Source organism: Sebastes umbrosus, chromosome 6 (assembly GCF_015220745.1).
Source record: "Sebastes umbrosus isolate fSebUmb1 chromosome 6, fSebUmb1.pri, whole genome shotgun sequence".
Taxonomy (NCBI): Eukaryota; Metazoa; Chordata; class Actinopteri; order Perciformes; family Sebastidae; genus Sebastes; species Sebastes umbrosus.
In genome coordinates, this window is record NC_051274.1 from 10,571,844 (window position 1) to 10,594,359 (window position 22,516).

A 22,516-nucleotide genomic window follows, 5' to 3' on the forward strand; every position below is an offset into this window, starting at 1 on the left:
GGCACTTCTACATGATAAATAATGCCCTCCATTCATTTTACTGATTAGTGTGTAAAAACCTTTCCCAAAACAGTTGGTTCCGATCGAACACACATGAGAAATCTGAAGTCAATAAGTATACTGCTCTCCTCCAGACTCTTTATCTTAGTAATGCTAAGTCGGTGTTATTGATGATTATGTCTCCTTGATCTATGAACTAAGGAAAGCCGCTCGCTCTTTTCTTCGACCCTTCCTCCCCTTTGCTAAATACGGGTGTCTCTTCCACTCATTAACAGTTAACGGTGTTTATAAAGCACCGTATTTATCTTACCCGAGACTTCAATTACACTCCACTTCGTGTTTGCTTTTTTTGTTTCTACTGAACTCCACCATCTGTGCATTCTTTATGTTGCCAATCTTGAATTTAATGTGAGCAAGGGATTTTGTCATAAAATCATTTGGTAGTTCAATAAAGTTTGTTTGCCAAGGAGAGGGCCGCCTGCTTTTCTGCCTCCTAAGCAATAATGTTGAGATTATTGAACAACCCCTTGAAGAAGCTCAAGTTCAACAACTGGAGGAGGGGAAGCTCTCAGATAAAAGGGCTCTGTGGAGGTGATAAAGTGATGATGGCTCGAAGGTGCCTAACACGGTGCCAGAGAGAACACTTTGTGCCTGAAAATGGCCTCTGGACATAATCAACAAGTAACAAAGCCAACAGAAAAATAATTGCATCGAGTGAGCTGTGAGTCAGACATATTTTTTTTGTGTTTGAGATGTTAACACCTCGTGATTACAGCCAGTCCCTTTATGTATTTTAATAAGCGACAATTATGTTTTGTAGAATAAAAACCTATTCTTCATAATGCATTTGCTGTTTAATACACATTACAGGGCTGGATCGTGGATTTTAATTCCCTCAATGTACCTCCTCAGAAAGTGTTGGCCAGACAAAGAAAGTCTCTAATCTTTTTTTATTCTTTCAATTTTATATTTTGAATAGGGCTGTAAATTGATTAACACATTTAATCGCGATTAATCTCATGATTGTCCGTAGTTAATCGCGATTAATCGCAAATTAATCACACATTTTTATCTGTTAAAAATGTACCTTAAAGGAAGATTTGTCAAGTATTTTATACTCTTATCAACATGCCCCAAACTGCATGTGATTATCATACCGTAAGGTGTGCATGTTTGTAAAGGGGAGACTCGTGGCTACCCGTAGAACCCATTTTCATTCACATATATTGAGGTCAGAGGTCAAGGGACTCCTTTGAAAATGGCCATGACAGTAAGAAGTGGGGAGCGTTATTTAACCTCCTCCCTGACAAGCTAGTATTACATGGTTGGTACAGATGGATTCCTTAGGTTTACTAGTTTCATATGATGCCCCTCTCTTTAAAACCCGCTACAACCTCAAAATAAATCGCAAGTTGCTTTAATACGTTAAAGAAATTTGTGGCGTTAAAACAAATTTGCGTTATGACGTTAACTTGATAGCCCTACCTAAAAGTAGTGAACATTTAACATTTTGAAACCTGTTTTTTATAGCACAAGCGCAACATCCAATATGCTAACATCTCCAAGCTCACTTGCTATTTTGATTAATGTACAGTATGTGCAAAAGGCCAAGTTGAAGTTGAATGTAGATCGGGGGTGTGGTGATTAATAAATACACTCTCAGCTAGTCGTATCTGTGGTCTCATTGCTCTGAAACATGACAACAACACCTCAACAAATGGCATTAAACTAACGTCACTTTCATTTGTTCTTTTGGCTAGCTGGTAGCTTTGTTGAGCTACTGTTGGACTGAGACAAACAACAAAACTGGCCTGTTCATGAGCTAGCCGCTGATGCCAACTCAAGGTAAGCCCCAATCAACCCACCACCAGCCAGCCTTTCAATGTCTTTCCTTTAGTCATTACTACTCTTCTTTCATACACATTTTTATGTTAGAAAGTGACCGTAGCCTAGACACTAACAAAGAGCCAATTGCCAGTCATTATTGTAACACAATAGAATGACTTTGAGCCAGAAACAGACCTGCTTCTGAGATGTCTATTCTCAGCACAATGTCTAAAACCCAATATTAACCAAAAACCTGCATTATGCAGCCGTATTTGAATAAACCTGTCACCTGTACAACGTGCGCGCCAAGCACCAAAATACCACGCAGAGGTGCAAATTGAATTTCAAAGTAAGAAAAATGCACTGGTCGTTGCACTGCCACAAAGATATAGTCTAAAAGTACTGGAATCAGCTTATGAAATACCATAAGCTTTAATTGTATAATGTAAGCTTCCCCCAGGTTGCTAAAGATGGGCAGTGCATTTTTATTAATCTTGTACGTTGTGTTAACTCACACTGCATGTTTAAATCACAACTGTTATGCTCTCACTGTACGGATGAACTGACCTGACCTGGAGCTCACACTGAACATAAGCACAGAAGCTCCTGGCGGTTTTGTCCAGTGACATCGCTGATAAAGTTTATTTAAATAAGACGTCTGCGTCCTAAACCATGTTAACTAAAAAGAGAGAAAGGCAGCATTACTTTGTGCAATTCTGCTATGAACGCAAAGTTAGTTCATTTTTATATCACAGGACTCTCAGTCAAGACTGCATTTTTTTTGCCACAAATTGTAAAATGCTGCTCCATTAATGTTAAAACCAGCTGACTACTTGTGACAGCAGCCATGTGGGAAATCGGACCGCTGGAACTGTTCAAACTGTATGGGGCCAGTCGTGCGCACCTGTCGCACCTGGCGTTACTAAGCAACCAAATCCTACGTGCTGCGATGATGATGATGATGAAGCTGCGGTAATTTAGCAGTTAGCCTTGCTGACTAAACTAAACTCCGTCAAAACAAAGATAAATGGATTTCCAGCACTGTCAATCCCTCACTGTAGTTTTAGGGGCCATTCATGACACGTTTTTTGTGCCCTTACTTCTTGATTTGTCTGTGTTCATTTGGCTGATCTTTCAACTAGATGTTGTGACGTTCTTGGAGGGAAAGGGTGAAGCAAGTAAATTAGTCCGTGGGACAGATGGTAAAGCTCTGGGTAGCCCTGCATTAAAATGATTAACTTCTGCTCCATGTATTTACTGTAGACTGATGATCAAGGAAGAAAGGAAAGATATCTGCTGGCTGTGATTGGTTGTTCCTCGTCAAATGTTGTGCGGTGCAGCGTTCCAAAAGTTGAACTATTTTTACTTTGGGGCGCAGCTGGCACGCCCAGAAATATAGGCGTTGGGAACTCTTGTCCGTTGCAGCACGTAGGATTTGGATTCTCGTGTTTGAGCGCGTCTACATTGATAACAATGGATTTTAGCGTGCAAAAAACGTGGCGTGTGAACGGCCCCTAAGACATGCAGCCCACGAAAACTTCTGACATGCCAGAAATCTGCTCATTAGTAGCTATGACCCTGGTTGAAAATGTAACTCACACAAATTGTAATGTATACTTGAACTCTCCAGTCTATGAGAGAAATATATAAGCAATATAAGCGTCTCTATGCAATCAGTCATTTGATAACTGGATCTAGAAGAAACAGAATAAGCCAATAGATTCTTACAGTGGTGGCATATTGGATGTCCCTCCATATGTCCGTCTCCCTGGAGAGGTCTGACATCTCAAACAAGTTTTCCAGCACCACCTCCCCGATCATATCGTGCCTTGAAAACCGGTCAAAGTCAAAGACACTCATGTGGAGCTTCCTGACTGGCAGCTCATCGTAAGGCACAGGAAACTGGAAGCTCTCGTTGAATGTGGGGTTGAGCGTCTTCCGGTGGACGCGAGTTTGGAACTTCTTGCGGTCTGGCAACAGGTAGACCTTCACGTAAGGGTCAGATGTGCCGCACAAGTCCTTGGCAGGTAGGTCTGATGCCTTGAGGATGTTGACCATGAGGGCCTCGTTTTCGTAGTCGTACTTGAGAGAGATGTTAATCCTGCCACAGTTTTTGCTGCTGCCGTTCTTGGACGAATCCTCTGATTCCAGGGCCTTTTGTTGGTAGAGCTCTGGCTGGATGCGGCCGATGCCGGTCGGCTTTTCGTCGTTGTCCACCTGGTAGTCGTTTCCCAGGTCTAGACTGCCTACCTGCATCTGCCTGGGCAGGTGTCTCTTGAATGAGTTGTGCCTGCAGAGACCAAAAAGGAGCAGGAAGAAAGAAAGAGACGTGACTGACAGGGAATGGGTTGTGTTGAAGAGCTGTAGTGAGAAAGATGAGCAGGGAAACTCAAAACAGGGAGGTTTTGAATTCAAGGGAGGAAGGTTTTGAAAGCAAGGGCCCAGACACACCAAGCTGACGTCAAAGAACTAGCGCTGACAAAAGGTGACAGAAAGTGCCACCTGACATCTTCTGTTAAGGTTGCAGTTGATCAAAGACAACAGCCAACGGCTAGCTGAGTTATTTCCTATTTGAAAGGAAATAACTAGTGGCCTGTGGCCTGTTTTTATATTGGCTTTTTTTAATGCATGAAAACAGTTATCCTAGAAAGCTCGCTTACTATTCTCATGCCACTGTCAGTGTTGTTATATGCTTGGAATACCGACGAAAGAATCTGCCTGATTTGCATCTGACACTGTTTAGTTTTGCTTTTATGTGCTTTGCACTGGGATTGTCTGGTCTTTTGTGTGAGGAATGGGGAAAACACAATAAAAGGTGTAGGTGAAATATAAATAAGTCAAGATAAAACTCAACCACCTGGGGGTGACTGATGGTTTGCTGTGACAGGACCCTAAATAGTCATAGCAACACTGTACAGATGCTATAGAAGCATTGCTTGCTTTTTTATTTATTCATATTTATTCATTGAATTTCAGTGGTTTTAGTGATCAGTTGAGCCTTGAGTATGTTTATCATTTTTGTCTATTGTTTGTGTTTGTAAAAAATGTGTATCACAATCAGGGTCTGAAATTAGCACCCGCCACCCACCAAATGTGGGTAAATTGTTGGCACTGGTGGGTAAAATCGTCAGGCCATCCGCCACTTTCGCTCAAATGTAATCTCATAAAATTAAGTTTTTGGCGAGAAACTTGAATAAATCGTTTTTTGTAGGAGATGTTTTCACAGCAATTTGGAAATATAACCTGTTTAGCTTATAATACATCATTAAAACTACTGATGCCAAGATTTTTTTAATCAAAGTAAATATTTAAATAAAAATACAATCATTTATTTCCTAATCATTTGAATTGTATTTTTATGCAAATAACCACTCTAGATGACAATAACAAAGTACAGTACAGTAGAAAAATAGGGCTCCCCAGAAGCTACAATGTAATTCCAACACTGTGAATTACATGCATATAATGTATTTTGTGTAAAATATATCGAACAGTGAGTGACATCAGATCCAAAATGTTATTCCTTCATTTAGCACATAGATTTCAAAAGTGGTAGATACAATTTCTGAGTGGCAGACAAAAAAAAAAGTGAATTTCAGACCCTGACGATAGATAACTTGTCTTTTTACTGCAAACCAAATCTCCCTATGGGTATAAATAAAGTAACCTGACCCTGAACCTAAATGGAAAGTTTTGCTGCTTTAGTCTAAGGACAAATAGATGTGCTTTTTAAAGTCTAGCTGCATAATAAGCAGAACGATGTCCCCTTATTAACATGGTGAAAACGTGCAGTTCTGTTAGTATTACTACAGCAAAATGATTTTTTCCCCCTCTCCTCTATTCCATTAATTCTCATGAAGAAACTATCACATATAATTAGCCTTACCATTATGATTTACAAAGAGATGCCTCTGAGGCAACACGATCTACAGTATTTATTATAATTAACTTTTGTAGATACCAAACTGCTGAGATAGAAAATTTCTACCCTCATTAGTGAGATATTAGATGTATTTGGTGCCTACTCGCTTAAAATATTCTATGAATAGCAGTGAGGCGCTTTCAGATTTACATTTTTTCCCTTTATTTCATGTTGGATTAATGGACCTTTATACCACATGACTTTGCGTCGTATGTGTGCATGCATGCATGCCTGTATCCCTCAGCATATTTACACATGAATAAGCACATCGCACAATCATACATACACATGTGCGTATATGACTAACCGAGTGGAGGAAGCCGGCTCAGTGGCCTGCCTCTGCATGCGTTGTGTGCGACGCAAGAAGTGCTCCCTCATGGAGAGCTGCACCTCGGCGGGGATGTCAGGAGATGTATGGCTTATCTTTACCGCCGCCTCCAGGAAACCCATCGAACCCAGGGGGTCCTTCACCTTCTCTGTCGCCATGGTGACCGCTGGCTGCTGGGGGCTGGGCAGAAGGAGAGGCGGCTGGAGCGGGCAGTCCTCTGGGTCACAGGCCGGGGCGAGGGATGGACCGGGGAAGTGGGCCTTAGCTCGCCAAGGCGCACGGCACAGCTTCCAGGAGACAAATGTAAGAAGGCCCAGCAGAGCCAGGCCGCAGACCACAAACACACCGAGGAGGAGGCCAAAAGAAGCGTCTGGTGGCGAGCCGCGGGAACCCGAACAGAGGATCACACAATATGGACAAACAGATGGTGATTACAAGGGCGAGAGAGGAGAGAAGAGAGAGACGGACTATTAGGACATGATTCTTCTGGTGCTATATCAGTGGTTTTTATATAAGACTGAGCACAGGGAGACAAGTATACTGGGAGATGTGCTTCATAAATATTAAAGTAACCTCCATTAGTCTTCAGTTCAGCCAAGGGATAAGGAAATCACATTAATGTAAACAGAAATCAAATGTACTCATGCACATACAAAGATGACATGTGACATAAGAGGTAAAAGTAATTATAGTCTGACAAATGATAAAAACAATATAATCTATTTGATTTTGAAAAAAAAACAACCTTTTCCTCATGGATTTTTTACCATGAAACCGATAAAAGCAGCTGGGCACAGTCAAACTCATTTATGTTCCAGCATTTTGGATATGCTTCCTAGGGAACAAGCAGCATATACAAAGACCGGGAGACGTACCAAGAATGCTGACAAGCACTCTGCAAGGATTCACAGGGACCGAAGGGAAAAAAGAACAAACACAGAAAACATACAGTACTGTATCTCTGGCTTTTTCACATTCTGGGACTCTTGCCAGAGTAGCTCCTGTCTCGATTTAAAGTCATTATATTGCTCCGCCTGATACTTCGAATGTTTTCCACGCTTTCCGGCCGGGGTTCGAATTCTATTCTCGTAATTTCGCCGGAGTGTTTCTTTTCCACGCACTCTGATTGCTCGGATTTATCTACAATAACTCACACTGAAGAGCTTCACCGCGGCCTCTCAGAGGATCCCTGAACTCCCGTCTGTACATTACACAGAGATAACAGGAAGATGCTTCAAGGCACATTGAATTAGCTCTTTTCTAATATTTACCCAACTCAACCTTTCCTCATTTCAGGAAAATAGGAGTGTCGACAAGTGCTGAAACCTGCAGGTGGGGTTAGGTTTGTAGAGAATACATTTGATTTATTATTTATGTGGAAAATCAAAAAGCAAGTATTCAGATGCTTTACTTAAGTAAGAGTAGCAGTTGAATAATACTCCATTACAAGTAAAAGTCCTGCCTTCAAAATCTTACACAAATATAAGTATTTAAGAATTTCAGCAAATTCAAAGTATCAGCAGTGATGGAATGTAGTACATTTACTCAAGTACTGTATTTATGTACAATTTTTGAGGAACTTACTTGAGTATATCGATTTTACATGTTACTTTATACAACTTCACTACATTTCTTAGGGAAATATCGTATTTCACTCCACTACATTTAACAGACAGATATGGCTACTAGTTACATTAAAAATAAGATTACAAATGTCAATAAAAAAAATGTAATACAATAGGGCTGTCAATCGATTAAAATATTGAATCGTGATTAATCGATTGATTGCCCATAGTTAATTGCGATAAATTGCAAGTTAATCACACATTTTTTATCTGTTCAAAATATTCCTTAATCAACATGGGAGTGGGCAAATATGCTTGCTTTAGGCAAATGTATTTATATATTTATTATAGGATATCAATTAACAACAAAAAAAACATGACAAATATTGTCCAGGAACCCTCACAGGTACTGCATTTAGCATAAAAAATATGCTCAAATCATGATAAAATATGACCCAAACTGCATGTGATTATCATAAAGTGGGCATGTCTGTAAAGGGGAGACTCGTGGGTCCCCAGAGAACCCATTGTCATTCATATATCTGGAGGTCAGAGGTCAAGGGGCCCCTTTGAAAATGGCCATGACAGTTTTTCCTCAACAAAATGTAGCGTAAGTTTTATTTAACCTCCTTCGTGACACGCTAGTATGACATGGTTGGTACCAATGGATTCCTTATGTTTTCTAGTTTCATATGATGCCAGTATCTTCAATATGAGTTGTTCATCAACGAGATATTTCCCTCCGAACTCTGATGGTTTCATTTTAATAAGTGTTTGAGGCCCAAAGAGGTCAAATTATCTAATATTTTACAAAAAAAAGCAAAAATTTGAGAATATTCCAAAACAAATTCCAATGTCTAGCAGAACTTTAATTTTTTTCTCCTTTCCTGCCACCTCCAACATCTCACGACCTCTCTTATTTATCTTGTGACCCTTTGGAGGGGCCCGAACCCTAGGTTAGGAACCACTGGACTGAACTACCTAACCGTATATAAAGTAGTTAAAACTAGCTTCACCTCAACCAGATAAAACAGTAAAATACTACTTATGAACTGATGCATCAGTAGCAACAACTGAATAATGTCATATATAATAATATATAATTTACAAGGGATGTTCTCCTGCTGAACAAGTACTTTAACTTTTGATACTTTTGCTAATAATACTTTTACTTGAGTAGGATTTTAAATGCATTTCAACATTGTTGTTGTAGTTTTTACGTAAGTATTTTTACTTGAGTAAAGGATATGAGTACTTCGTTTCAAAGAGTACTCATTATACAGCAGAATGGCTGCCTGCCAGTGTCCTATTATAATGACTCTTTATTTTATATTAATATATTTTGTAGCAGTTCAAGGATGAGCTAATTTGAACTATTTTATATACTGTTGGGTAGGGTAGTATAATCTGTCACAATTCATCATATTCTATAAAGTCACCCCATCAAATCTGTAACTATAGTAGTGGTACAAAGTACAATATTTCCCAATGAAATATAGTGAAGCAGTATAATCTACATCTGGTCTTTCAAATGGTCTTATAATTCAGAATAACTCTGACTAACATTTCCCATCTTTTCTATCATTTAATTCCCCACAAATTAAGAGCTTATATGTTATAAATTCAAACTAAATGGAGTTTTCCACTGAGAAGAATTTATAGCTTAGCCAAGCGGTGGACAGGATTTCAAGTCTGGAGGATTTATGCCTGAGGAGGATTTCTCAGCTGTCCACAGCCCTGGCCTCTCCATGTCATCTGAAATTTCACACAGCTCCCCACAAAGCTTCGCCTTGACTGGACTGTCGCTCGCGGAGTCTTCATCCGGCGTCACGGCAAATTGAAGCAGATCCTGCGCCGTGGTACTGAAATACGAACGCCCGTGGTGACAATCTTTCGCCACAAAATGCGTTGACCGTTCAGAAATGTGGATCTGAGTATGTGACTTTGGCTTGTTTTACTTTTTCCTCTGCAGCAGCACCCTTCAGAGTGAAGCATCCATTAAAGCAGGGTTTTTTTTTTAAGTTTTAAGTTTGACCCCGGGGTCCCCCCAGACAAAATCAAGACGAGCCTTTGTTTTACTTCTATTTGGTCGATGATAATGCTATAACTTTTGGAGCCATAACGCTTTCGGGGATGGAAGCAGGAAGTATATAGTTGCTATGAATTCAGTGAGCTTTTCTCATGGATGTATTATAAGAACTGGATACCGGACCTCAACATGGTGCCTATTCATTCCAATGAGAATTGCTCGCCTGGTGCAATGGCAACATGTTTTTTAGCTTCCAGGGTGTGCGGCCCACTGACTATGCACAGTAGTATTTCTCCCGCTGGCCCCACACGCAAGTTCCCACTCGGCCCATTGACTTTACATTGTGATGGCGTCACAGGTTTTTCTCAGCTCGAGGAAAGTTTTACAAGTATAAAACCTCCATGGATCAAAAATTCAATAATAGAAAGAGTCATAATTGACCTTGTTTGCAGTTCGAGGTGTCCTGTCAACACTTTCACAGACTCTCTTTTACAATGGGTCTATGGGGAAAACGCTTGGGCCGCAGGTTGTTGTTGTTCAGCACTGTAGCTACAAGTAGGAAGTGATGGTTGGTCGTTGTAGAGTTTTACCCAAAGTTGAAAATTTTTCAACTCTCGGCGACCAGAAAAAACACCAAACATGCAGTATTCAGAGTAAAATACACGCTCAGCACCTCATTACACTGCTACCGTTTGTAGCAAAGTGTAAAAATGCGGCACTCCCATTGCAAAGGGTTGTGGCGTTTGCTTGCTTGTTATTGCGACAGCCCTAGCGGCAACTGATGCTCAGTTGGCCAAACTACAGCCATCAACTTCCTGTCATTTTTAGAACATCGGCACGCACCATACCTCTTTCACCTCGAGCAGTATCTTTATGTGAAGTGGACCTTGCAGGCTTAAAACCTCGGCACCAAAGTACCACTTAGAAATGAAATGAAGCATGAGCAGACATGATGTGTCACATCACAGCTGCAAAATTACTTTTTTTTTAAACTTTTGCACTCTGTATGACAGATGCCATAATATAGAAAAACACTATGATAATCACAGCAGCTGTCATCGGTCTAGTTTGGTGTGATAAGGTTAATGAGAGAACTCCAGCGCTGCGATGCCTACGGTATAGTAAGTCATTTCTACCATAATGACTGCAAAAATAGAATTGTTAATTCCTCAGTCCTTCTCTTACCTTCTAGTGTTGAGGAGGCGAGACAGCTAATGATGCAGAGATGAGTGAGACGGAAAGAGAGATGATTGTAGGAGAAACAGAGAGTGACTGAGGAGCCATTGTTCTTCCTCTCCAGACAGATGGGTAATGGAGCGGAGCTGTGTGAACATATTACTCCCTCTGGACCTGACAGCGTGAGACTAGACTGACCTCAGGGTTTAGCACACTATTAATGATCACACCCACGCCATCAAGGACTGTGGACTATCACTATCCTGCAGTCAATCAAAATGGTATTTTCGGTTCTTTTCATGTTGAAAACACCTTTCACGATCAATACTTCAGAGGCTGACTCAATCTCACCGTAAAGCTCCTCCAGGTGGGTTTTAGGGCGGGGTGCAAAGGGCAAGGGCAGTTTGAAAGACGGCTTTTCAATTTTTTAAAAATAAAAACGTTCAGGTGTTGACCTCTGAGCTGGGTGACTTTCTTGGATGCAGTGACAGCTCAGGCGCTCTGAAAACGTTGTGGCATGCTTACCCTTTCCCCCGCAAGTTGAACAGTATCGAGCTGTGTAGCAAGCAACCGGTGGCTGTACTCTCCCCGCTGCCACTGCTGCATGTTTCAGTACGATCTCCGTGTGATTCAGTCATGCTGCTAGTCTCACCACAATGGGGCTTGGCGAGACATCATCAGGTGTTTCTCACGGTGCACAAATTGAATTGAGGGTTGTTTTGACGTCGAGTCGAAGAGCAGAGTGAAGCCTGAGGACTTTTCTCTTTCTCTTTCTTTTCGTCATGTTCTTTCAAATCTAACCTGGTTTCCATAGTAACCCGGTCATTAGAGAGAATATGCACTCGCTCCGTTTGCTGTTATGAATGGACTCGTCTACGGTAGGTAAAGGCCGTTCTAATGAAGATGGTACACACGGGTCATAGAGACACCAAAATGTTTGTGTTGAGTATGTTACTTTACGCAAGCACACATTATATAGGCTTTGATACACTAAGGTGAAGGCAGTGGTTTTCATATAAGGGACTTTGTGGAAATTATTAGAGGGGAGGGTTATGTAATTTTTCTTTTTCAAGATTTGTTAACAACAACAACAACAACAACAACAACAACAACAACAACAACAACAACAACAACTTGACCCAATTTGTTTCCAGTCGAGTCAGATGGGTTAGGATCTGCCTCAATACAAGTATACATAATTAAAGAAATAAAAGGTGCATAAAAGGATATAGTACAATACAATAAAACAATAATAGAGGGATAAAATGAAATAGAAAGTTAAGAGAAATAGAATAAGACAAATTAAAAAGCAGTAAGAGGACGTTAGAAATTAATTAACACGAGAATCAAGCCGATTTTGGGCCCGATCTCCCCCTCCCGAAGATCGTCAGCAAAGCCCCAATTTTTTTCTAAAGATTACCTCTCCACATATTCCTGTGGTGTGAGTTATATTAAAAGTGTTTTTTACATTCCCTGATTGGCTCGGAAGTCTATCCTGGCTGCACTGATTTCAAATTGTTCAGTATTTACGATCGGATATCCTGTTGTGTGTGTGTGGAACCCTGAGGACAGCCAATGACACAGTCACGTGGGAAAGAACGATAGCCAATTGAGAACCAAGCTGACTGAAGCAGACGGATAACCACCGCCGCCATGGCGGCCGCGCCTATTGCATGAGCTAATGCAAAGTATAGAAGCACTGCCGCCACTGCGGTAGCACTGCCGCCATTTTGGACTGTAAACGCATTGAGTCCATAGCCTTGAATTTATAAAGACATGTCTGTAAATCAGCGGATCATTTTTTTTAAAGGTAATTCCACTTCCTTGTACAAACACTTAAATAGCCCTCATTTAAATTGTTATGTCCTAAAAGTTGTAAAATTCACCAATAGCCAAATCCAGAGTAATTTTCCTTGACATAATAAACATGCATCGGACCCACAGGACTGCCCCGCCCTGCACGCTCATATGACATACCTGCCAGGTGCCTGCTAGCTGTATGCGGCTGTAATAATGGATATATTGGCTGTAATTCATTTAAATTGACATTTAACTGGCATCATTATGGTGGTCATCACGATTACAGTCCAAAATGGCGGAGGCGTAGGTCTGCTGCTGGGTGCTGGCTTGGCAATGGAACGTATAATTGACTCTTACTTCTTAGCAATATACTTTCTTTGGTACAAAGTAGTGCAAAAACTAACATGGCTAATTCTTCCTGCCCGTTGTCCGCCAATGTTTGTTTTCACTAAAGTCACGTTTGATCGCGAGACATTTTGCGAGATTTCTGTTTTTTTAGTCGGGACTCTTGTTGTTCATGAATTAATCTGTCAGTGTGTTTGTGCTGTTTTGTCCAAATCGTTGCTCTACGGACACTACAGGAACAAAACTGTTAAATTTAACATAACATGTCGTTATGTGTGGAGTCTTTCACATTTTCAAAATCTGTTAAGATTTGAAAAAAAAAAATCGTTTAGTGTTTGTGCTTTTAGTTATAATGATGAAATGACTTGAATCAATTCAATATTGTTGTATTTTTTTGACATGATGTTACAGATTTTTTTTTCGATTCAAAGAAAATATGAGTAACTCTTGGGAGGGCCTTGCTTTTTCAAGAGTGGAACCCCAATAAGTTCCATACGGTCCCTAACTACCTCTCAGTGATCAATAGCAATAAAACAACTACTGTGGTGTGCACTGTTGGCTTTATTTACCTTAAAGCTAATGTCTAAGGACGGTGGTGAGGTCTGGTGCTGTCTGTGCCCTGTAGCCCACGATTACTCACGCTCTCTGTCTGTCACATATGACATCTGATATTTCCACAGGGAAAAGAACGGAGCTGCAAAAAACATGCAAATGTGGGCGAGCAACAATTTATGACAAGGAAGAAAGTTTCTGTGATTCTAACTCCTTCTGACATATACATTTTTGGACAAATTAATATCTGTCTACCCAAAAAATGATTGTTTTCACCCTCCAGCCCCCACAGATATACTGTTATTCTTGCAACACATTGTGCAACAGTGGTAATGTATAGATTGCAGCAAGTGTAAAAGCAATTTCAGCCCAAACATTTAAGTGTAAGAGGATCATGTGCAGTTGACTTGTTATTAATGGTTACAACTTCCAGAGAAAATTAAGACTGATTCAGGAAAAGTGCACTTTAGACAACGGGCAATGACATTTCCTGAAATTGGAAAAGTGCATCGACTTTGCACAGTTGCTTTCAGCCCAAAGTAGGCTTTATAGTTTACTACAATCTCCTTAAATTGTAAATGTTTCTCCGAACATACTTGTTTCAAGGCTGTCAGTAGCGTCTTCTTTCCCTAAGGGGGGATATAATGCGCTCTAATCTTGATGTGGGTACCTCAGCCATTTTGGGATTTCTGTATCCCGTGGTGTCTTTTTCAGAGCAATCAGAAAATCCCATAATCCCACCAGATCCCCAAATCCTAAAGCCCCACCACATGCGAAGAGGAGTTTAGACTGCAGCAGATCAGCCGGAGGTGTGAGGAGGAATTCGAGGCCGTGGAGAAAAACATTATACTGTCACACCACACCGAGGTGGGAAAAAGATGGAAGGAATTCTCTAAATTAGGCTCAGAAAAGCATGTTTTAGTGATTATCCTTACATAAAATGTTTAGAAACTCATTATTCGTAATTGATTGTTTTCATTACGAGTTCATCTGTGTGTAGAAATAGGAACTGTAAACAAGTTTTAATGATTTTAAATAGTGAGTAAACACTGAAAGTAGCAGGGGTGGGTGTTGAGATAACTAAGAGTTGTATTTCATTACAGAGTAAACTTCCATCCAGAGCACCCAACTGTGGTGGCAATAAAGATAAAAGCGACCATCCCTTTAAAAACACAATAGATAACTGTTTCCCGCAAACTCAGCAGCCTTAAGCGAAAAAAGTGCGTATTGGGTACTACGTCAAATGCAACAGTAAAGACAAAAGATTTGGAGGATGCACCTTCTCTTGCCCTTGTTTCTCAGCTCAGTCATTCAGCCTGGTTGACAGCTCCGACCTGCGAAGCCAAGATATACTGTCAATATGTTCGAGTATAGAGCTGTCTGTCAGAGCAGGGTGGCGTTTTTTCCTGTCTCCGTTTTGCCAAAATATGCGACAGAGATGTCTTGTCCAAAAAACTGTCACGGTGGAAATGTTCAAACTCAGCGACAGCTGGAGGATGGAGGCAACCAGAAGGACAGATTTTTCCACTGAAATGCAAAAAAAGAACCATATAGAACTTTACTCACCCCCTTTTAAATATATAGATGATATAGATATGATATAGAAACCGCTCCAAAATGTGATGAGGTTCAAAGCCTCCGTTAAGTCCAATTTTGTTAGGTAGGGTGTTGTTTGTTGAGGAATATGTCAGTGTTTGTCCTTTTTAAAGGAGTGGTTTTACATTTTGGGAAATATGCTCATTCGCCTTCTAGTAGAGAGAGAAGAGAAAATCGATACTATATACCCTCTATAAATTAGGGCTGGGACGATACACCCATCTCCTGATTCGATACTATCACCATACTTTGGTGCCAATTCGATATGTATGGCGATTTTTAAGTATTGATATTACGATTTATTGCGATTTATGTTAACTTTTTTCACACTAGACCATGGGAAATAGTTAAATCATACACTTTTACTTTGGAAAATCTCTAAATTGATACGTAAAAATGATTGATTTTCAGCATGTATGTAGTCAGAGATGTCCTGAAGTCAAATATATCAGTCATTGGCAGGCATATCCGCTGTTTTCTGCTTTCTCTTTACGGCGCGCTGCGGTTTGTTTTGGTCGATGGATATGGAACGGATATGACGTCACGTTACTCAGACTACAAAAAATAAAAGCGGTAACTTCCTTCTACCTCCGCATAGACTCAAATGAAGCAAATATATCGATTCCGGCATCAAAAAATGTATTTCAAAATCGTAAAAGAAAAAATCGCGATACATAGGTGAATCGATTTTTTTTCCCCCACCCTTATAACCAGTAGTATACAAAATATCAAAAATCATCTCTACATTGACAGTGATAAAAACAGAATAATATAATATTCTGTAATAATATATCAAAAGAAGCCATTCTGCATAATGAGTACTTTTAATTTTGATACTTTAAGTACATTTTCCCCCGGTATTTTTACTTTTACTTAAGAAAAGGATTTTCAACTAACCGAAATAAAAGTGACGATCATCTTTCCGGCTGATCTGTAATGACGTTTTTTAGAACTCGACTTGTTTTAAATCAATTTTTCATCACCCAAAAGGCACATACTCTTTGCCTTGTGTTCTCACTGCCTCACTACGTAATAACTTGAGTTTGCTAATGGATTTCTGAGAGTTCATACATCGTGCCAGCGCTCACACTCGATAATCCACGCAGGAGAGACTCTCAGAAAGCTGTTATCTCCTCCACAAGTGTGACGTTAATCAAAGTGCAGTCTCTCATCCCCTGCACGTCGTCTAATTCTCTCAAGGGTTCAAACACTGTTGTCATCCAGCCAGAAAAAAGTTAGAATATTAAACTTGCAACAAAATTCAATATATTTTGGCCTCAGCACATTTTCTTTAGTGTCAAACGTGATTTGATTGCTGTGTCCTGCGGCCAATCAGAAGCCACAGGGGAACCTCCCGCAGAGCTGCGATTGTTGAGTTCAGTCCAGCATTAGCATCTGGTCCTATCACACAATTAACCTGCTTGTTGACCAGGAGCCCCTATCTCTGTCGCACAGCTTTCAGGCTGCCAGGTTGCCTTTACTCATGGGGGCTGTTTGCACAGAGCAAATGTTGAAATAGATTGCAGAGCTTCGGAGGCCTGCTCAAGAGAAAATAAACATTAAAAAATAGAAAGATTTAGAGCGGTAGAGGTTCTGCGGCTAACCTTACTTATGAGAGGTATACTGCAAAATCAATCCATTACTCATTAGCACCGAGGCAAACCTCAAATTGAACATTGATTTACTACATTATGGCGCTAAATTAAACCATCTATCTCAAAGTTTTGTCTTATATGTTTTAAAAACGTACTAACTGATGACATTTAACAGCACATAAAAATCAATCATTTGCAGCACCTCCTAATAGATGAAAAATGTGATTTATTGTAAAATATATATGGAATTGAAAAGATTTTAAAGGTAAATGGTGTGTTATATTGTCAAATTAACACACTTAAATAAGATATATTATCAATGAAAATCCTTGAAAGATTCTTTGTATCATTGGACACCAAACAGATGTTATTTCATCTACACAAACATGTCAAAAGCAGCAAACTACACACTAAAACTTAACATTCAAACTACAACAAAGTTTTCTATATTCTGTTAAGTATTCTTTTGCATCAGTAATGTATGTAAATAAAGGAATAAAACACCTAATTATATTTAGAATCATGATTAATTCAGAAAGACGTTAAGTTAAACTCTATTTGTAAGTGTGGCTGCAAATCATATGGAATATAAATTAGTGTGTCAAGCTGTGCCGAGAAAGATTTTTGTGCAAAAACACCACATCATGTCTCAGTTCTTTTGCCCATGAGATGCTGTAGATTTGTCTTGTTTACCCAAATAAAAAAGCATCAGCTATGCGACTGGTGGGAAATCTCCCAGGAAGTAAAAAAATAAAACGAAACTCACATATTTATAAACTGCCTCCTCAACAGCAGGAAGGAAACTTCTGTCCAGGATCAGTCTGGTGATATTCTAAATCTTTCTTGCTGTCAGCGAATAACATGAAAAGACCAAAACCAGCAATGAGTTTGTTCTATTAACAAGTGTTGTCTGTGTAGCTAAAGCCTGATATATCTCATTCCTCTGTGCCATAGAGCTCATTGTTGACCAAAAACTATTATTATTCCAACAAACACAGGACTTTGAACCAGGAGACTGGTGTTCCAGACTGGTGTTTTGTTTTGTAAGTTACGTTAATGACGTTTGTTTGTTGTGTTTTGTGTACTTGTGTTACATTGTTAGTTTACGTATTTATTTTAAAGGGACTGTTAGTAACTTCTTACACGTATAAATCAATCCAGGTCGGTGTCCCATGCGCGCTCCCGTGTGGCTACGCTGTTCAGACAAGACTCCAACACAAACTACAAGGAAGCACCAAAACCGCAAAGTTATATCTAGTGAAGCCCGTCTTGCAAAACAGTGTTGGCCGCGGTCGGAAGACGCGGGGGAGACCGTAGCTTTGGTCTCCAGGGTCGGAGTCTCTGCTCCTCTGCTCCTCTGCCTGCCTGCTTGCCTTCACTCTGCTCGCTCCACCTCACGTTCATGCGTGCACACTACACACTGCAGAAGACTTCGTAGCTGTGAGAATATCTAGTGAATGTACAGTGGACGTTTGTGCAGAAATAACTGCTGCAGCTCCTCCAGACCAACAGAGGTTTTCCGTGTCTTGTGAAGTGACGGGGCTCCGCAGCGAGAAACATTATCGTCTCCGACCGGGTACCGGTGTCTTCCCTGTTCCCTCCAGCCGCGGTCGGTGGGCTAAAGCAGGAAAAGCCAACACTAGGATCAGCAGTGATTCATGGAGAGACCTCCGTCTGGTCAGCTAACATTACTGCCAAGCAGGTGAAATATAGAGTGATATTGTGGTTTTAGCTGACGTGTGTCGCCTCACTGTTTTGAGCGATGCTCGTTCACGCCTATTTAGAGCGAGTAAGCGCAAGCCCGACGCTGACTTTCGTTGACTTAACGGCCACAGGTGTCGCTGTTAACAAGCATTTCTGATTCTTACAAACAGTCCCTTTAAATGTGACTTGTTTTTAAAGATTACATCCTCAGTAGGAACCAGAAGTCAGAAAGTATTGAGACATGCTGGTTTTGGTCATTTTATGTTTTTTTTGACAAATATAGAATATTGCCAGCCTTATCTTTTAAAATACAGTACAAGACCCGTTATATTAAGCATACGTATCTATATAAGAAGAAAAGTGTTTTAAAGTACAGGCTGCCATTGAATAATTAAAACTTTGACATTGATGAGCACTTAGCATTGGCTTCTAAAGTAATGGCTTTTTGACACTCAGACATACTGTAGGTGTTTGTTCCTCACGGCTTCATGCAGACATTTACAGGACATTTACGGAGAGAGCCATGTGCAATATTTTGCACCTAGTGCGCAAAAGTTTCATAACTACCTAATTTCTCTCACAAATTAGTGGTATTTCTTTTTAATTTATAAGAGACATGTAATGTTTTATACTTCTGGTGAATATAATCCAATCAATCTTATTTCCATATATGTATTTTGTATACACAGTTCCCTTTGTTAACATCTTATTTTGAAACCGGACATAGTCACAGGTGTATACTTCCTCTAACTTCGCCAAGTCCGTCTCTAGCTCTCCCGTCAGCTCCATTCTATTTATACATCCATGGTCAGCTCCATCGGGGCCGTTTGAATGCATTTAACATAAATGTCAGTATATGGGTGCTCTACAGTTGTAGCGTCGGCCCATTTGAACACGGAGTTGAGAGTGACGGCCGGCTTGACCGTACGTTACCGCGATACGATAACGTTTCCTGTCCATAACAGAGTTAGCATTCAGCTTTAGCCGTGATGTCTAGCTCTGCTTTTCCTGCCAATGTGTGAAACCCAAAGTGTTTCCATCCTTTACTGGATGTGTAGTGTTTACCACTTTGGATTTAACATGTGAGGGTGCAGGTCGTATCCACGTGGACCCTCCAGTGTTTTATACTTTCTCGTCTCAGCTCGCTGCTTCCGGCTGCGGTTTGTTTTGGTTGATGGATACGAAACGGATATGATGTCACGTTACTCAGACTACAACAATAAAAGCGGTAACTTCCTTTTACCTCCACATAGACTCGAATGAAGCAAACATATTGATTTTGGCATTAATAAATCAATTTCAAAATCATTAAAAAAAATTGTGATACATAGGTGAATCGTTTTTTTGTTTTTTTTACACTCCTATTGTCCAATGTGGACTTACTTCCTATAGCCTGAGACAGACACACCTGTTGAGCTTTATCCTCCCTCCAGGCATTACATTAGGTTTTGTACAGAGCAGTGACAGACAGAGATCCATAGTTCAGGTGTTATGAGCCCCTGACCTCGAGACACCTCATCATTGCTCCCGCTCCCCTCCGCAGGCCGAGTCAGTTAAGTAACATGCCTTTCCCCCCAGCCGCCTGACAAGCGGTGTGTCTGCATCCTGCCTGATCCATCATCCACCACAGCCTTGTCCCAGAGTCGACCCATCACTCTGTAGCTAATGAATTTTTACCGTACAGAGAGCTATAAATATAATATCCAATCTGAAGTCATATGATTTGTTTTATATGAGATGTGGAGGAAAAAAGAATATCATAAACCAGCTGGAGTTAGAATCTCTATCATACAAGAGCTCATGAGAGCAGCGGAGCAGGTGGACTACATGATGCTGTCGAGTAATAAAAGCTGATAATGTACGACTTAACAAGGGTGGGGAACCTTCAATCGATTGGGCCCATGCTTCCTGCATGCCACTATATGGATGTTTTAATTTCCAGAGGCATCACAATAAAACTAACAGGCTGCAATCTGGCCCCTTGTAAAAATAGCTTAAGCTCATTTTCAGTCTCAGTAATTTTCATCACCAGGGATTTTAAATGGATGTGCTACATCCATTACAGACAGAAGTTATAAGCGCACGGTATTGCTCGATGAAAGCTTTTGCTCCACTCAAAATGCTCCATTGCCCTGAAATATTGCGTTGTTAATCATGACGGATAAATATGACTAGCAGCCGCCCTGTCATATGCACAGAGAGAGGGTGTGAGTGATGTGGAGGGAGTGGGAAGACGCTATAGTTTCTTAATGTCTCTGATTAGGTTTAGGGGAAATATGTGAGAGACACATAATTGAAATGGTAATATGTTTTGTCACATTCTTAAGAGCCTATTAAAACGTGTGATTGTTTACCAGAGGCTGCGAGGGCAATGGATATTTAATACAGTTAGTTTAGAAGACAGATTGAGGCAATAAATATATACATTACATAATACTAATATTTTTTTTATTGTTGTTGTTGTTGGTAGAAGAAGTAATATTTTAAAGATGCATCATTTGAAAAGAACCGGACTGTTTCCAGTCTTTATGTTAAGCTATTTTAATCAGCTGTAGTTTCACATTTAGAAGAAGACATACTTTATTCTTCCCTGAGGGGAAATACATTTTTTTTCACTCTGTTGTTATATTTTTACTAGGGCTGTGAATCAATTTATATATTTAATTGCAATTAATCACATGATTGTCCATAGTTAATAGCAAATTAATTGCACATTAATCGCAGATTTATGGCACATTTATTGCACTTTTTTTATCCATTCAAAATTAACCTTAAAGGGAGATTTGTCAAGTAGTTAATACTCTGATCAACATGCAAGGGGGGAAATATGCTTGCTTTATGCAAATTTATGTATATATTTATTATTGGAAATCAATTAACAACACAAAACAACAACAAATATAGTCCAGAAACCCTCACAGGTACTGCATTTAGCATACAAAATATGCTCAAATCATAACATGGCAAACTGCAGCCCAACAGGCAACAACAGCTGTGAGTGTGTCAGTGTGCTGACTTGACTATGACTTGCCCCAAACTGCATGTGATTATCATAAAGTGTGGATGTCTGTAAAGGGGAGACTCGTGGGTACCCATAGAACCCATTTTCATTCACATATCTTGAGGTCAGAGGTCAAGGGATTCCTTTGAAAATGGCCATGCCAGTTTTTCATCACCAAAGTTTAGCGTATGTTTGGAGCGTTATTTAACCTCCTTTACGGCAAGCTAGTATAGTATATTTATTAGTATATAGTTTATTATGATGCCAGTATCATCACTCTAGTTTTAAAACAGCCTGCGACAACCTCCGAAAATCGAATAGCATGATTTTCAATAGGTTAAAATCCCAAATTGCATTAATGCGTTAAAAAAAATGAGTGGCGATAAAACATATTTGCGTTAACGTGTTATTATCGCGTTAATTTTGACAGCCCTCATTTTTACACATAACACACACACATATGCCAGAAAGATTTTTTTTCCCAGCCAGCTGATCATTGTACAAGTAAGATACATGACAAACTAACCTAAACAGTTAGACGACACAGCCTACTGCCGGCTTTAGTTTCAGTCTTGTGTAGCCGAGGGTTACGCTGCTCCTATACTTTATGAAGATAATAAATTAATAACACGGCGGCTCCGCAGTCTGCAGCGCATCACCGCTTCACATCTTCCGTTCCAACCTTCACAATAAACTCCCTGGACACTGATACACTGAAACACGGCTTACTAGAGGGAACTAAAGTCATTCACAACTCAACTAAATAACTTACACGTGTTTACAGATCGCTGTTAGCCGCCGAGCTAACGCGCTCTACTTGTGCTGTGTTACGGGCGGACATGGCTCTTCTGGTATGGGGTATGACACATGAGCAGTGTAACTGAAGCTGCGGCCGTGCGTTGCGATTGGTTCAATTTCGGCGAGGGCAGACCAGATTTTGCTGTGCATGCGTTGTACCCCAAAGATATGACACGTACTCAGCCTCCTTCCAGAGGCCTTGCAGAGCAGCAGGAAGAGGCTGCAGCTTTAGCCCCGGAGCCCGTATGTACATAGTACCTATTATGCCCTGATATCGC

At 40.3% G+C, this 22,516-nt stretch overlaps 1 protein-coding gene across 1 annotated transcript in view; it reads right to left on the bottom strand.

Annotated features, from left to right (window-relative positions):
• Window positions 1-22,516, bottom strand: part of syt6a (synaptotagmin VIa) — a 48,936-nt gene that overhangs the window by 15,350 nt on the left and 11,070 nt on the right. The window contains exons 3-4 of the mRNA XM_037774106.1: window positions 6,057-6,447; window positions 3,556-4,117 (exon numbers count right to left, since the gene is read on the bottom strand). Of these exons, the coding sequence (XP_037630034.1) occupies window positions 3,556-4,117; window positions 6,057-6,447 (953 nt within the window). The remainder of the gene's footprint in view (window positions 1-3,555; window positions 4,118-6,056; window positions 6,448-22,516) is intronic.